This window comes from Tupaia chinensis, unplaced genomic scaffold (assembly GCF_000334495.1).
Source record: "Tupaia chinensis unplaced genomic scaffold, TupChi_1.0 Scaffold147123_1, whole genome shotgun sequence".
NCBI classification, from domain to species: Eukaryota; Metazoa; Chordata; class Mammalia; order Scandentia; family Tupaiidae; genus Tupaia; species Tupaia belangeri.
In genome coordinates, this window is record NW_006206975.1 from 824,410 (window position 1) to 839,606 (window position 15,197).

The 15,197-nt window shown below is 40.2% G+C and overlaps 2 protein-coding genes across 13 annotated transcripts in view; one reads left to right on the forward strand and one right to left on the reverse strand.

Annotated features, from left to right (window-relative positions):
* The window catches only part of RAD17 (RAD17 checkpoint clamp loader component), a 48,010-nt gene extending 40,086 nt beyond the window's left edge, over positions 1-7,924 (reverse strand). For 3 of the 11 annotated variants that reach the window (XM_027768677.1, XM_027768678.1, XM_006169516.3), the window contains exons 1-3: positions 4,444-4,513; positions 4,162-4,204; positions 3,031-3,134 (exon numbers count right to left, since the gene is read on the reverse strand). In XM_027768677.1, coding sequence (XP_027624478.1) covers positions 3,031-3,072 — 42 coding nt within the window. In that variant the 5' untranslated portion in view covers positions 3,073-3,134; positions 4,162-4,204; positions 4,444-4,513. Of the gene's footprint in view, positions 1-3,030; positions 3,135-4,161; positions 4,205-4,366; positions 4,514-6,202; positions 6,307-7,333; positions 7,377-7,538 lie in introns of those variants that run through there. The other 8 variants (XM_014584560.2, XM_014584559.2, XM_014584558.2 and 5 more) reach the window with 8 other exon arrangements.
* A 120-nt stretch (positions 7,925-8,044) lies between these two features.
* AK6 (adenylate kinase 6) overlaps positions 8,045-15,197 on the forward strand; it is a 23,491-nt gene continuing 16,338 nt past the window's right edge. The window contains exons 1-2 of one of the 2 annotated variants that reach the window (XM_006169522.3): positions 8,051-8,136; positions 12,257-12,349. In XM_006169522.3, coding sequence (XP_006169584.1) covers positions 8,109-8,136; positions 12,257-12,349 — 121 coding nt within the window. In that variant the 5' untranslated portion in view covers positions 8,051-8,108. Of the gene's footprint in view, positions 8,137-12,256; positions 12,350-15,197 lie in introns of both variants that reach the window. The other variant, XM_027768680.1, reaches the window with a different exon arrangement.

Sequence of the window (15,197 nt, forward strand, 5' to 3'; positions counted from 1 at the left end):
ATATTATTTTAACTGGATATAGCAGTAAATGTAGAACATGCCTTACCAGCTTAAAATATTTAAAAACTGGGGAAAGCAAGTGGCATGGTGGTTAAGGCAATGGACTCTCATATGGCCAACTGTGGTTCGAGTCCCAGCCCCAGAGGCTTGAAAATCATGCCAGAAGCATGTATATGTGTACCCAAAAATCCCAGGAGGAGAATGGAGGAAGGACTGAAACATGGCCACCCCCTTGGGGGATAACTTCTCACTTTCCTTCTTACTGTCTCTGTTTCTTTCACAAGCACATGTGCCCTACAGCAAAAACCTTTTTAAAAAAAAGAGAACTAATAACAATTTCATATACCCAAATAATCCATGTCAGTTTTTTAAAAAAATGATTTATTGGGGACCAGCAGGTGGCATGGTGGTTAAGGTGCTGGACACTACCACATGGCCAACCACAGTTTGAGTCCTGGACATGGTGGCTTGCTTTCTCACTTTCCCTCTCTCTCGCTCTCTGTGTCTCTCTCTAGCCAAATTAAAATAAATGAATGAATAAATAAAATTAAATAATTCTTTAAAAAAAAGATTTATTTATTCAATTCTATCTGTTGTTATTATTAATCTGGAGAGAGAGACAGAGAGAGAAAGGGAAAGTGAGAAAGTAAGCCTCCAGGTCTGGTACTTGAACTGCAGTCAGTCATGTGGGAATCCAGTGCCTTTAACCACCACGCCACCTCCTGGCCTCCATGACAGTTTTAAGATTTAGGACTACGTTATTTTTCTTTTCAGTGAATGGAACAACTAATATTTTTATGTGAGGCAGGCTGCCTAGGGATGTTAAGGATCATCATTAGAAAGATTACTGGGGCAAGGGGCCAGCAAGTGGCGTGGTGGTTAAGGTGCTGGACACTCCCACATGGCTGAGCAGGGTTCAAGTCCTGGACCTGGTGGCTTGCTTTCTCACTTTCCCTCTCTCTCTCACTCTCTATGTGTCTGCCTCTCTCTGGTCAAATTAGAGTGAATGAATGAATAAATTTTTAAAAATTTATAAAAAAAAAAGATCCACATGCCGGCATTGTCCAGAAAAATTAAAAAAAAAAAAGAAAGAAAGATCACTGGGGCAAGAGAACAAGAAAATCAGTGAGGTGTATTTTATGCTTTTCTGGTCTATATAAACTCCTAACCTCTCTGTTTTTCCCTCCATTGTTTCCTTTTCTTTAAACTCCTTTGTAAATGTATATAGAGAACGATACTAAGTTGGGCAATTTTAGTTTCAAAATATTTAAAAGTATTAATAAAGTTTTTCTAGTAATTAGGCATTTTAAAATGAGTTTTCTAAACACACTAACAATATAAATCTAGAAACGTTTAGCTTAGCACCTGGCATTGGGAGTTGCTACCTGGTTAACAAGTTGGAACCCAGATTACATTTTCCTTCAAGAGTAGCCAGCCATCACTATAACCTATTTATTAGACAATGCTTCTTTCTAGGAGAAAAAGAACTAAAAATTGGAGCTAAAAGATGGCTCTGGGGAGATCATTTGGGGCTTATAAGTATTTTCTGAATGCTAAGACACATTTCTCTCTTTTAAGACATAGAGTTAGGAATATCATTAGCAATAAGTAAAAAAAAGAAGATCACTGGGAAAAAGATCTGTGTCATGGCTAACCAATTAATTTCTTCCTCATCAAAAAATCATCACTGGTATTACTATAATTTTGGCTCTTTTTTTTATATTTAAGAGGACATGAAAGTATTTTTTCATAGCAAATTTTTTGATAATAATTGTAATTTGTATACTTCTTACACATCTTTTCTTTATGTGAGTGTGAGAAATTTTTGCTATAGGGCACATGCGCTCACTGGAGAGGCAAAGAGAGACAGACAGAAAGAGAGAAATCACCCCCTGGGGGGATGGGCCACACTGTACCCCTTCTCCATTCTCCTCTTGGGATTCTGGGCACACATACACATGTGCACAGTGTGAGTTTCAAGCTGCCAGGTCAGGGACTCAAACTGCAGTCAAATAAGTGGGAGTCCAGCACCCTAATGATTCCGCTCCTGCTGGCCCCCTTATGTATCTTTTCTTAACAATTTTGCTACAGGGTATGTGCTCACTAGAGAGAGACAGAGACAGAGAGAACCCATGGGGGGGGGATCCATGCCACAATCCCTTTCCTCCATTCTCCTCTTGGGACTTTGGGCATACATACAACTAGTATGTCTGTCTGTCTGTCTGTCTGTCTGTCTTTCTTTCTAATTTATTTAACTTCTTTCCTCCCTCCCTCCCTCTCTCTTTTTCTACTTAACCAGAGAGGGAGGGAGGGAGGGAGAGAAAGGGAGAGAGGTGCAAAGTGAGAAAGCAAGTCGCCACGTCCAGAACTTGAGCCATGATTGGCCATGTGGAAGGTCCAGCGCCCTTAACCACCATGCCACCTGCTGGGCCCCTTAGCATGTATTACAAATTGCTGAGACTGGAACTCCATGATGCAGCTGTCTTCACCCCATCACCAGCTGTCCCATTACTTAATACATATTATATATTTATTTCTTCTATTAATATGGACTCCTATTTACTTAAAGAGAAAGAGTAGAAATAAATTTACTTAAGATCAAAGAAAAATTAGAGCCACCATTAGTGAAAGAGCTACCTGGCCAGAGTATGACACTGTTGGACCTCCATCCCACCCCCCGAACCCCGCACTTGCTGATAACTGACACATTGAACCACATGAATTCTAAGGTGTAGGGCCTGTGGTTAAGCTGTAATACAAGCTGCTATTTATATTTCTCTCTTATATGCTCTTTCATTCAAGAGTTTTAGACTTTCTCTTTGGTGACTGGGAGTATAAATGCTTTTTCAAAAGTGGGGTTGTGCTTACAGCATATATCAATAGTTATGATCACTAATTAAAACAAACTGGGCACAATTACTTGGATGGCAATGATAAGTTATGAAGAGTAAATATAAATATGTGTACTCTTTTTTTAGGTTATTATTACATGGCTATTTTAGTGTCATATCTGTCACATTTTTGTCATACCTTTGTAGAAGATACCTTTGGTCTAAGAATAGTTTCTGACATTATAAACTTTTACAGTTCCCATCCGTGGTATACAACCTGTAGTACACTGAAGTATAATTCACCTAGGGAAAAAAGAGAAAACAAAAAACTCCTCAAAACAAGAAAAACTATAAATATGGAATTACAATATATATTCATATAATCAATATGAGAAAGTTAAGGCTCAAGAACTAGTAATAGATAACATAATAATCCAAATAGGAAATCGAAATGCTAAAATAAATTCCACTTTTAATGACTGCAACTATGTCTCTTTATGGTGTTACAAGTAGAGTTTTCCACCTGAACTCAGATGTACTACAGAAAACAGAAAAACTACAATTTTGTGTACCAACCTTTTGCAATTAAGAAAAATTAGACAATACTGGGGCCAGTGGGTGGCATGGTGCTTACGGCACTAGACTCCCACAGGGCTGACAGCAGTCTGAGTCCTGGACCTGGTGGTTTGCTTTCTCACTTTCTCTCTCTCTCTGGGGAATGCATGTAACTCATAACAAATTTTTAGAAATATGTAATAAAAATAAATTACTTCTTTAAAAAAACAGACAGTACTATTTAAGCAGTCCTTATACTGAAAATTAAAGCTTTCCATATTTCAAAATAATTAGTTCTTTCCAAAATTACGAAAAGAAAAAAGCAAAATATAAGAAATTCAGACTTGTCACTTATTTCAAATATTTTTTTTCTAGTAACTGCTTTCCTTATTTGAAAATATTACTAAGAAATTTCGTGGCAACACTATTTTCAACTTTCATAATTCTTCAGTGCTTATGCAAACTTGACGATTTTAAGTTAGCCGAAACAAAAGTTTAGTTATTTTTTTAAGACCTTCAAACCTATATGTTAGAAGATGTACTGTACTTTAGTTTGGAGACGTACATAACTTACAAAATGAACACTCTCACTCACTAGAAAACAAACTGTTCACCCTTCCCAAAAAATCGTTCATTAGAGTCATTGAAGTTTCAAAAAGGTACATAGGTGGAAAAACACCTATTTGAGTGAGCAGAATAGGCCTGTCAAAATAAAAGATGCAAAGTGTTATGATGAGGACATGAGTCACTCCTTAAAAACAACACTGACATTTACCTCCTTTATAAAGCAAGTAACTGTCCCTGATGATTCTGGGTTCCTGCAATGAGACATCAGAAATAGGAAAGTCCTTCAATACTAAGGCCCCCAGACCCACCACTACCCCAAAGACTGCACAGGGACATTAAACTCGGATATTAGTCCAACGTAATCCTGTAATAAGCAGTATCCTCCCCTCCAGGCCAGGGCTCTGCACTCCCACCCTTTCAGTCCCCAGACGCGATGGGCGGGTCCGGAGGAGGAGCGACGATGGCCCAGCAAAGCGAATCCAGGACATACGTATATGACACGGCGGCGGCCTTACTTCCCGGGAGCCGCATCCCCTAGTGGGAGGAGAGGAGCGGAGGAGATCTAGAAACGTTTAGCTTAGCACCTGGCATTGGGAGTTGCTACCTGGTTAACAAGTTGGAACCCAGATTACATTTTCCTTCAAGAGTAGCCAGCCATCACTATAACCTATTTATTAGACAATGCTTCTTTCTAGGAGAAAAAGAACTAAAAATTGGAGCTAAAAGATGGCTCTGGGGAGATCATTTGGGGCTTATAAGTATTTTCTGAATGCTAAGACACATTTCTCTCTTTTAAGACATAGAGTTAGGAATATCATTAGCAATAAGTAAAAAAAAGAAGATCACTGGGAAAAAGATCTGTGTCATGGCTAACCAATTAATTTCTTCCTCATCAAAAAATCATCACTGGTATTACTATAATTTTGGCTCTTTTTTTTATATTTAAGAGGACATGAAAGTATTTTTTCATAGCAAATTTTTTGATAATAATTGTAATTTGTATACTTCTTACACATCTTTTCTTTATGTGAGTGTGAGAAATTTTTGCTATAGGGCACATGCGCTCACTGGAGAGGCAAAGAGAGACAGACAGAAAGAGAGAAATCACCCCCTGGGGGGATGGGCCACACTGTACCCCTTCTCCATTCTCCTCTTGGGATTCTGGGCACACATACACATGTGCACAGTGTGAGTTTCAAGCTGCCAGGTCAGGGACTCAAACTGCAGTCAAATAAGTGGGAGTCCAGCACCCTAATGATTCCGCTCCTGCTGGCCCCCTTATGTATCTTTTCTTAACAATTTTGCTACAGGGTATGTGCTCACTAGAGAGAGACAGAGACAGAGAGAACCCATGGGGGGGGGATCCATGCCACAATCCCTTTCCTCCATTCTCCTCTTGGGACTTTGGGCATACATACAACTAGTATGTCTGTCTGTCTGTCTGTCTGTCTGTCTTTCTTTCTAATTTATTTAACTTCTTTCCTCCCTCCCTCCCTCTCTCTTTTTCTACTTAACCAGAGAGGGAGGGAGGGAGGGAGAGAAAGGGAGAGAGGTGCAAAGTGAGAAAGCAAGTCGCCACGTCCAGAACTTGAGCCATGATTGGCCATGTGGAAGGTCCAGCGCCCTTAACCACCATGCCACCTGCTGGGCCCCTTAGCATGTATTACAAATTGCTGAGACTGGAACTCCATGATGCAGCTGTCTTCACCCCATCACCAGCTGTCCCATTACTTAATACATATTATATATTTATTTCTTCTATTAATATGGACTCCTATTTACTTAAAGAGAAAGAGTAGAAATAAATTTACTTAAGATCAAAGAAAAATTAGAGCCACCATTAGTGAAAGAGCTACCTGGCCAGAGTATGACACTGTTGGACCTCCATCCCACCCCCCGAACCCCGCACTTGCTGATAACTGACACATTGAACCACATGAATTCTAAGGTGTAGGGCCTGTGGTTAAGCTGTAATACAAGCTGCTATTTATATTTCTCTCTTATATGCTCTTTCATTCAAGAGTTTTAGACTTTCTCTTTGGTGACTGGGAGTATAAATGCTTTTTCAAAAGTGGGGTTGTGCTTACAGCATATATCAATAGTTATGATCACTAATTAAAACAAACTGGGCACAATTACTTGGATGGCAATGATAAGTTATGAAGAGTAAATATAAATATGTGTACTCTTTTTTTAGGTTATTATTACATGGCTATTTTAGTGTCATATCTGTCACATTTTTGTCATACCTTTGTAGAAGATACCTTTGGTCTAAGAATAGTTTCTGACATTATAAACTTTTACAGTTCCCATCCGTGGTATACAACCTGTAGTACACTGAAGTATAATTCACCTAGGGAAAAAAGAGAAAACAAAAAACTCCTCAAAACAAGAAAAACTATAAATATGGAATTACAATATATATTCATATAATCAATATGAGAAAGTTAAGGCTCAAGAACTAGTAATAGATAACATAATAATCCAAATAGGAAATCGAAATGCTAAAATAAATTCCACTTTTAATGACTGCAACTATGTCTCTTTATGGTGTTACAAGTAGAGTTTTCCACCTGAACTCAGATGTACTACAGAAAACAGAAAAACTACAATTTTGTGTACCAACCTTTTGCAATTAAGAAAAATTAGACAATACTGGGGCCAGTGGGTGGCATGGTGCTTACGGCACTAGACTCCCACAGGGCTGACAGCAGTCTGAGTCCTGGACCTGGTGGTTTGCTTTCTCACTTTCTCTCTCTCTCTGGGGAATGCATGTAACTCATAACAAATTTTTAGAAATATGTAATAAAAATAAATTACTTCTTTAAAAAAACAGACAGTACTATTTAAGCAGTCCTTATACTGAAAATTAAAGCTTTCCATATTTCAAAATAATTAGTTCTTTCCAAAATTACGAAAAGAAAAAAGCAAAATATAAGAAATTCAGACTTGTCACTTATTTCAAATATTTTTTTTCTAGTAACTGCTTTCCTTATTTGAAAATATTACTAAGAAATTTCGTGGCAACACTATTTTCAACTTTCATAATTCTTCAGTGCTTATGCAAACTTGACGATTTTAAGTTAGCCGAAACAAAAGTTTAGTTATTTTTTTAAGACCTTCAAACCTATATGTTAGAAGATGTACTGTACTTTAGTTTGGAGACGTACATAACTTACAAAATGAACACTCTCACTCACTAGAAAACAAACTGTTCACCCTTCCCAAAAAATCGTTCATTAGAGTCATTGAAGTTTCAAAAAGGTACATAGGTGGAAAAACACCTATTTGAGTGAGCAGAATAGGCCTGTCAAAATAAAAGATGCAAAGTGTTATGATGAGGACATGAGTCACTCCTTAAAAACAACACTGACATTTACCTCCTTTATAAAGCAAGTAACTGTCCCTGATGATTCTGGGTTCCTGCAATGAGACATCAGAAATAGGAAAGTCCTTCAATACTAAGGCCCCCAGACCCACCACTACCCCAAAGACTGCACAGGGACATTAAACTCGGATATTAGTCCAACGTAATCCTGTAATAAGCAGTATCCTCCCCTCCAGGCCAGGGCTCTGCACTCCCACCCTTTCAGTCCCCAGACGCGATGGGCGGGTCCGGAGGAGGAGCGACGATGGCCCAGCAAAGCGAATCCAGGACATACGTATATGACACGGCGGCGGCCTTACTTCCCGGGAGCCGCATCCCCTAGTGGGAGGAGAGGAGCGGAGGAGACCGGGCTGTACTCCAGGTGGAACGGCAGCCACACGGTGCTGCACGGAATAGCCGTGCCTCTCGAAGGTCCCGCCTCCTGGGGACCTTCCAGACTGGTCGGCGTTTCCGCGACACAGGCTGAAGGGCGGGGGCCGACAAAGGAGTGCGTGACTTAGGCATCCAGAGTGCTGCCTGATCCAAAACGCGAACCCAAGTTGTGCCCCTGCCTCGGAACAGGAGACGGAAGCACATCATAGAAGGCTAGGTAACTAATGGAGGGCGGCTGGGCCGGGGAGCTAGGTCAGGAGCGCCGCGCGGGCCCTCGAGCACCTCGGGGCTGCCGGCGCTTGCCGCTGCCCGCCCCTTCCGGGTCCCCCCCGTGGGGCGGCGCGCCTCCCGGCAGCGCCTAAACCGAGGCGCCCGGAGCCATCGCCGTGAAGACTATGGTGCTTCCGAACATCTTGCTCACCGGTCAGGGCACGCGGCTGTGTGGGGCTGGACGGCGGGGCAGGCAGGGGACGCCGAGTGCTTGAGGCCTCGGGCGCCCGAGAGGGGCCCGCTCTGGGCTGGGTCTGCGCCGGTCGAGCGCCGCGTGGCGGTTGTCAGGGCCTCGGTCGGGGCCTCCGGACCGCGGCGGGCGGCCGGGGGGCGGCGGGGGGAGGGGCGCGGCAGGTTAATTCCGGCGGTGGGAGGCTCTTGGGGTAGGTCCCGGGAGGGGCGCAAATCCAGCCTCTTTGACAGAGAGCTGCTTAATCTCTCTGTATCCGGGTTTTTGTTTGTAAACCAGTTTCGAATTCCTTGGCAGAGTTGGCTTTAGGATTTTTAAGCGAGGTAAGGGCAGTGTCTTACCCGTACTAGATCTGTTCATCGTAGATCTGTTGTCTCCCTATACTTCCTTTGCCGTATCTTTTTTTGTGTTTTGTTTTGTTTTTGTGCATCTGAGATACTCCTCCCAGATTAGATTTCTATAAATGTGTTCGGATGTTTGTGGTCTAGTTTACTGTATACGTTTGATGAGTCAGCAGCAGAGGCTGTTTTTTTTTTTTTTAAGAATTATTTTATCTAACTTAATTTATTTAAATTTGACAAGAGAGGGACAGAGAGAGAGAGAGAGAGAGGGAAGGTGAGAAAGCAAGCTGCCAGGCCTGAGACCCGAAACGTAGTCAGCTATGTGGGAGTACAGTGTCCTTACCACCACACCACCTACTGGTCCCTGTTGTTTTTTGTTTGGTTGTTTGTTTAAGCATTTACTGGATATTTCTGGTCGTTTCTCGTGTAGAAGTGTGAAATTGCTAAGTTGTCCCTGGGACTGTTCTGGTTCTTTGGAGCCATGCCCAGGGTGCATGTTAGCAGTGAACTAAAATAATGCCTTAAAGAATATGGTTCCTGGACATTTGGTCCTGAAAGTGGTTTTTTTTTTTTTTTTTTTTTTTGGTATAAAATAATGTTTAATAGAAAGAAAGGAAAAGAAAGAAAGTACACCCAAGAAGGTTGTTGGGGCTTGGGCCTGAAAGTGTTTAAGTTGCAGCAATGAATAGAATCATAGGTCAAACATGGAACAATCTAAATGGTTTTGCAAGATAAAGAAAAATTAAGAGGTTCTTGGGACCAGTTGGCATAATGGCTATGTCCCTGGACTCCCATGTAGACTGGCCGCGGTTCGAGTCCCGGACCCAGTGACTTAAACTCAACACCGGGCGTGCGTGTCCAAGATCCCGAGAGGAGGAGGGATTGTGGCGTGGCCATCCTTTGTCGCTTTCTGTCTCTCTGTCTTTCTGGCCAACGCACACGCCCTATAGCAAAGACCACTCAAAAAAAAAAAAAAGGAAAATAAAGAGATTCTTTATGGAACAGAGCAGTAAACTTACCATTTAACAAAGTATAAATGTGCTGGCCCCATACAAGTCCTGTTTCTGAGTGCTACAGATAACCACCCAAGGCAGCATCTGATTTGCATGGGTCAGGTGATGTCCTTTTTAAAAAAAGATACTTATTATTATTACTTTAAAAGAATAATTTAACTTATTTGTTCGGTTGTTTGTTGTAATTTGACCAGAGAGGGACTAGGGGAGAGAGAGAAAGTGAGAAAGCAAGCCCACAGGTCCAGAACTCAAACCGCAGTTGGCCTTGTGAGAAAGAGTCCAGCGCCCTAACCACCACTTTGAATGCTGGCCCCAATGTTGTGGTTTTTAAAATATTAAATCATTTTTGTCAGAAATCTGGAGTGGGGGTGATGCCAGCAGGTGGTACAGTGGTTAAGGCACTGGACTCCCACATGCCTATCCCATGCGCATGGGTGACCAAAATCTGGAGAGAATGGAGAAGGGATTGCAATGTGCCCATTCCCCTTGGGGAACTTATTTTTTACTTTCTCTCTACGTCTGGCAAGCACATGCATCCCATAGTAAAAACCTCTCCAAAAGAAAAAAAAAAAAATTGAGAATGAGCATTTATTGGCAATCTTTTGAGTTCAGAGTTGGTGTATTATAATGGACTTACAGTGAATGTTATTTCCCTGCATGGATATTTGGTTTGTCTTTTTAATTACAGTACTCAAATTTAATAATCCCTGTGGCATTAAACCTGAATAGCTGAAAACTATGCATTTAATTACCTTGAAATGAAACAGAAAAAAGAGAGAAGGTAAAGAATTACGTGGAGTTTTTTTTTTTTTTTTTTTTTTAGATGCAAAAAACTTATATAGAGCTGCCAAACCTAGTTACACTAAAAACAAGTGAAAAAAATGCAGACTGCCTCCTGAGCTTTCAAAAACCATCAGACACTCAATACGTAGTAATGACTGAACATATTCACTGTACTTAAAGCCTAACGCATGCACGCTTGCACACACACCTGGCATGAGTTTAAGCCACTGGGTCCAGGACTCCGACTACTGTCGACCACATTGGAGTCCAGCGACATAGCCATTACGCCAACTGCTGGTCCCCATATGTAATGTTTGTGTTAAAGGGGATATATGTAGTACATATTCACACAAAATATACACATATGTGTGTGCACATGCATAGGACTTCTTTGATACAGTTTCTGGGCCTGCAGGTGGTGTGGTGGTTAAGGCTCCGGACTCCCATGTGGTCAACGGCGCTTCAAGTCCTGGACCTGGCAACTTGCTTTCTCACTTCCCCTTTCTCTCCATCTGTCTCTCTCTCTTTCGTCAAATTAAAAATAATAATAATAAATAATGAAAATAAATAATCATTAAATAAAGAAAAAGATATACAGGTTCAGTGTCCCTAATCTAAAAATCTAAAATGGGGAGTGTCTTCAAAAGGTTCATGGAAAATGCATATTATGAAGAAAACTGTATTTCAAAAATCTTGTGTACCAAAATGAATTCCTTCTTTAATTCAGTCTTTCCACAATATTTTTTTAAGTTCTCTGATATTCCAAAATTGTAACTTTTTAGTACCAGCATGATTCCACAGGTGGAGAATTCCACACCTCACCTCATATAACAGGTCAAGTTTAACCACTCTAAAATATAGGGGGCAGACAGAAAGCACACAACAAGACTGGTCCACTTGGGTAGGTTCTGGTTTTGTACCTGGAGACCTCCCTGAGCATACCAGCCTCACACATTTCCGTGATCCAAATCTGAAAGTGTATTGTGGTATCAAGACCCTTTCTTTCTCTCTCCATTTCTATCCCTCTTACGTGGAAGAAATGTAAAAAAACAAAACAAAACAAAACAAAAAAAACCTACAGTACAAAAATATCATACAAGATCACCTTCAGGACCAGCAGTGGTTGTACACTAGTAAAATGCTCTTCCACAGACTAGGACCACAGGGAAGGCCTAGGTTCAATTTCTGGCTCAACCTATAGGCTGAAGGGGTGGTACACACCTGTATAGTCCCAGCTGGGCAGCTGAAGTAGGAGGACCACAACAAGGTGAAGCAGTTTGGGAAAAAAAAAAAAAAAAACTGTCTTGAAGCTATGTGTATAAGGTATATATGAAACAGATTTGTTTTTTTGACTTGGATCATAGCCCTAAGATACCTGATTATGTATATGTAAATATTCTAAAATCGAATCCATAACACTTTGGTCCCATGCATTTTAGATAAGGGGTACATAACCTATTTAAGAAATTGGTTTATAGTATTCGCCCCTAGGCAAGGATTTCAGGGTCAGCAGTGGTAATGAACCATCTTTCAGAGCTGCTAATATTATTCCCTTAAATAACTTCTTAATTTTTTCCTTTTTTAAAGAAATTGTAATTATAATTGACATATAGTCATTGTACATCTTTATTAGTCTTTTTTAAATTAGGTAAGTGATGGTAATGATTTTAGGTGATTAGTTTTATTCTGGGCAGTGATGGTGGTGGGCAGTCTGAACCCACATCATAACTGCCAAGCTCTACTCCTGGAGAATCATATATTACTGCATGAGATCCAACTGGCTTTGAGAAATTTTGATTAGGTTGTAGTGTATATTAATTCACATACTGCTAGTTAAAGTATTTTTCACTTCATTTATTTGGAATCTTAGGAAGGGAAAAGATGATTGAAGTCTATTCACAAATTTCTATTTCACAAACAGTATTTTTCTGTGACTTTTCTTACAGGTACACCAGGGGTTGGAAAAACCACACTAGGCAAAGAACTTGCATCAAGATCAGGACTGAAATACGTTAATGTGGGTGATTTAGCTCGAGAAGGTAAGGGACACTTTGATAATAGATTTGCTTAAAAAAGAAAGTTGGAGTATTAATAGGTGTTATTAAGAGGGAACAAAAAAACAAATTGCCATTCAAGAATTTATGCAGTGTTGGGGACCCACACAAATAGGAAATATTAAGTGTCCAATGCTATTTCCTGGTTATTTTTATAATTGCTCCCTTCTCCAAAATGACCAGCAGTTCTTGTAAACAGTAATAATTAGGAAAGTTTCCATGAAGAGAGTGGATCTAGGGAGATGGAGTCTGGATGTTAGGAAGAGGGAGAGCATGTTGACTTAGAAAACATAAAGGTTTGGTGTTGCCAAGCATACAAGAGGGTCTTTGGAAAGTTCATGGAAAATGTATCATTAAAAAATGCATGGATTTCTTTTTTTAATTTTTCCTTTTTTTACACCAAAATAAACTTGCACTAATTCATTATAACATGTCTGAACAGAATCTGGTTTGAGGCACTAAAAAGGGTAAGACAAAAGAGTCCCTATCAGACAGTATGAATTCTGCTAAAATTGAAGCAATAACAAACATCTGATTTATGGTGAGCCTTGGGTAGAAAAATAGTGACATCACTGATGCTTTACCAAAAGTCTAGGGGGACAATACCCCAAGGAAATGAGCAGTTTACAAATGGATCTTTTGTTTTTGTTTTTGTTTTTGTTTTAGAGGTTTTTGCTATAGGGCACTTGCACTTGCCAGACAGAGACAGAAAGCAAGAAATCACCCCCCAGGGGGGATGGCCACACCACTGTCTCCTCTACTCCATTCTCTCGGGATCTTGGGCATGCATGCACACGTGCCTGGCGTGAGTTTTAAGCCACCGGGTCCAGGATGCAAACCGTGGTTGACTACATGGGAGTCCAGCGACATAGCCATTACGCTAATGGCTGGTCTCATGGATAATTTCTTTTAAGAAGGACGAAATGATTGGAAAGATGAGGTCCTGAGTGGCAGGCTTATCTATACCACTTTCCTAGGAAAAAATGAATCTTTTTCATGCCCTAATTGAAGAAGACCAAAGATAAGCAACAGAAACAATAGCCAACAACATAGACGTCTCAACTGGTTCAGCTCACACAATTCTGACTGAAAAATGAAAGTTGAGCATCAGTGGTGCCAAAATTGTTGTGCTTAGGTCATCTGTAGACAAGAGCCAAGTTTCAGTGGAAACTGTAAATAACTGGAATCAAGATCCCGAAGCATTTCTTGGGGAAGAATAACAGCAGATGACACATTGCCTTTACTAGTACATTCCTGAAGGTAAAGCACAAAGTATGGCTACCAAGAGGTGGAAGTGGTCCAGACAAAGCAAAAGCAGTTATGAGCAAAGGTCCTGACAGCAGTCTTTTGGAATGCTCAAGGCATTTTGCTTGTTGACTTTCTGGAGAGTCAAAGAATGCTGACATCTGCTTATTATGAGAGTGTTTCAAGAAAGTTAACTGAAGTTTCATCAGATGAATGCTTGGGAAAACTTCACCATAGAGTCCTTCACCATGGCAATGCTTCTGCTCATTTCACTCACCAAACAAGAGCAATTTTGTAGAATTTAAATAGGAAATTATTAGGCATCCATGTTATACTTCTGATTTGGCTACATCTGACTTTTTAATTATTTTTATTTTATTTTATGTTATTTATTATCATTATTATTTGTTCAATTTGACCTGAGAGAGACAGAGAGGGAGAAAGAGAGAATAGGAAAGCAAGCCTCCCGGACCAGGACTCAAACCGTGGTCGGCCACATGGGAGTCCAGTGCCTCCAACCGCCACGCCACCTGCTGGCCACCCATCTGACTTCTTCTTGTTTCTTAAACTTAAGCTTCAAAGGGCTTCATTTTTTTTTTTCATTTCATAGTGTGAACCAGACTTCCTTGACACCATTAAATTCCTCAGTTTTTTATGAATGGACTCAGTGGCTGTTACAGTTGCTTACAAAAGTGTATTGAACTTGATGGGGCTTGAGTCGAGAAAGAAAATTTATATTTTTTATTTTTATCTTCAGAGAGAGAAACAGATAGTAACAGTGAGAGGGAAAATGAGAGATCACTCCTCAGGGGGGATGGCCATGCTGCAGTTCCTTCTCCTTTCTCCTCCTGAGATCTTGGGCATGCATATACATGCACCCAGCATGATTTTCAAGCCACCAGGTCCAGGACTCAAACCGCAATTGACCATATGCTACTCCAGTGATGTGACTGCTACACCATCTGCTGGTCTGTATTTTTGTCTTTTAATTCCTTAATTCTGTTTTCCATGAACTTTTTGAAGCCCCCTTGTATATGTGATGGCATTGAGTATATTGATCTCACCAGAGGGACAGATTGTTTTGAACTTGGGCAGTAAGATGTGACTATTTTATGGTATCTTTTTAGATTAATTTGGTAATTGCATGCTGGCATGCAACTGCTTATAATCTAAAGTGATACATGTTTTTATTTAGTACTGTTTTCCCCTAATCTTTTATCACTCCCTTATTTGTGTCTTCATCTTTTTATATTCTACAATGATTTGTATAGGGTTAGAATCCAATATATTGAAGTAAAAAGAACTTTATGCTCATTAAAGTTAAAAACACTACATATGATTTAAGTTTTGAATATATAGAGTTTTATTTTTTAAGTTCTTGATAGTTGCTACTAAAGTAACTATTTTGATTTGATCTAATGTACATATTTTTTCCAAATGATCTAAAGTCTGATCTGATCACCGGATATCATGGAGTCTATAGGGCAAGTGGACTTATCAGAGAAACAAAGGGACAAGTGAGAGGGAAAATGAGAAATCATCCCCACACCACAATCCCTTCTCCTCCACTGTCCTCCTAGGACTGTGG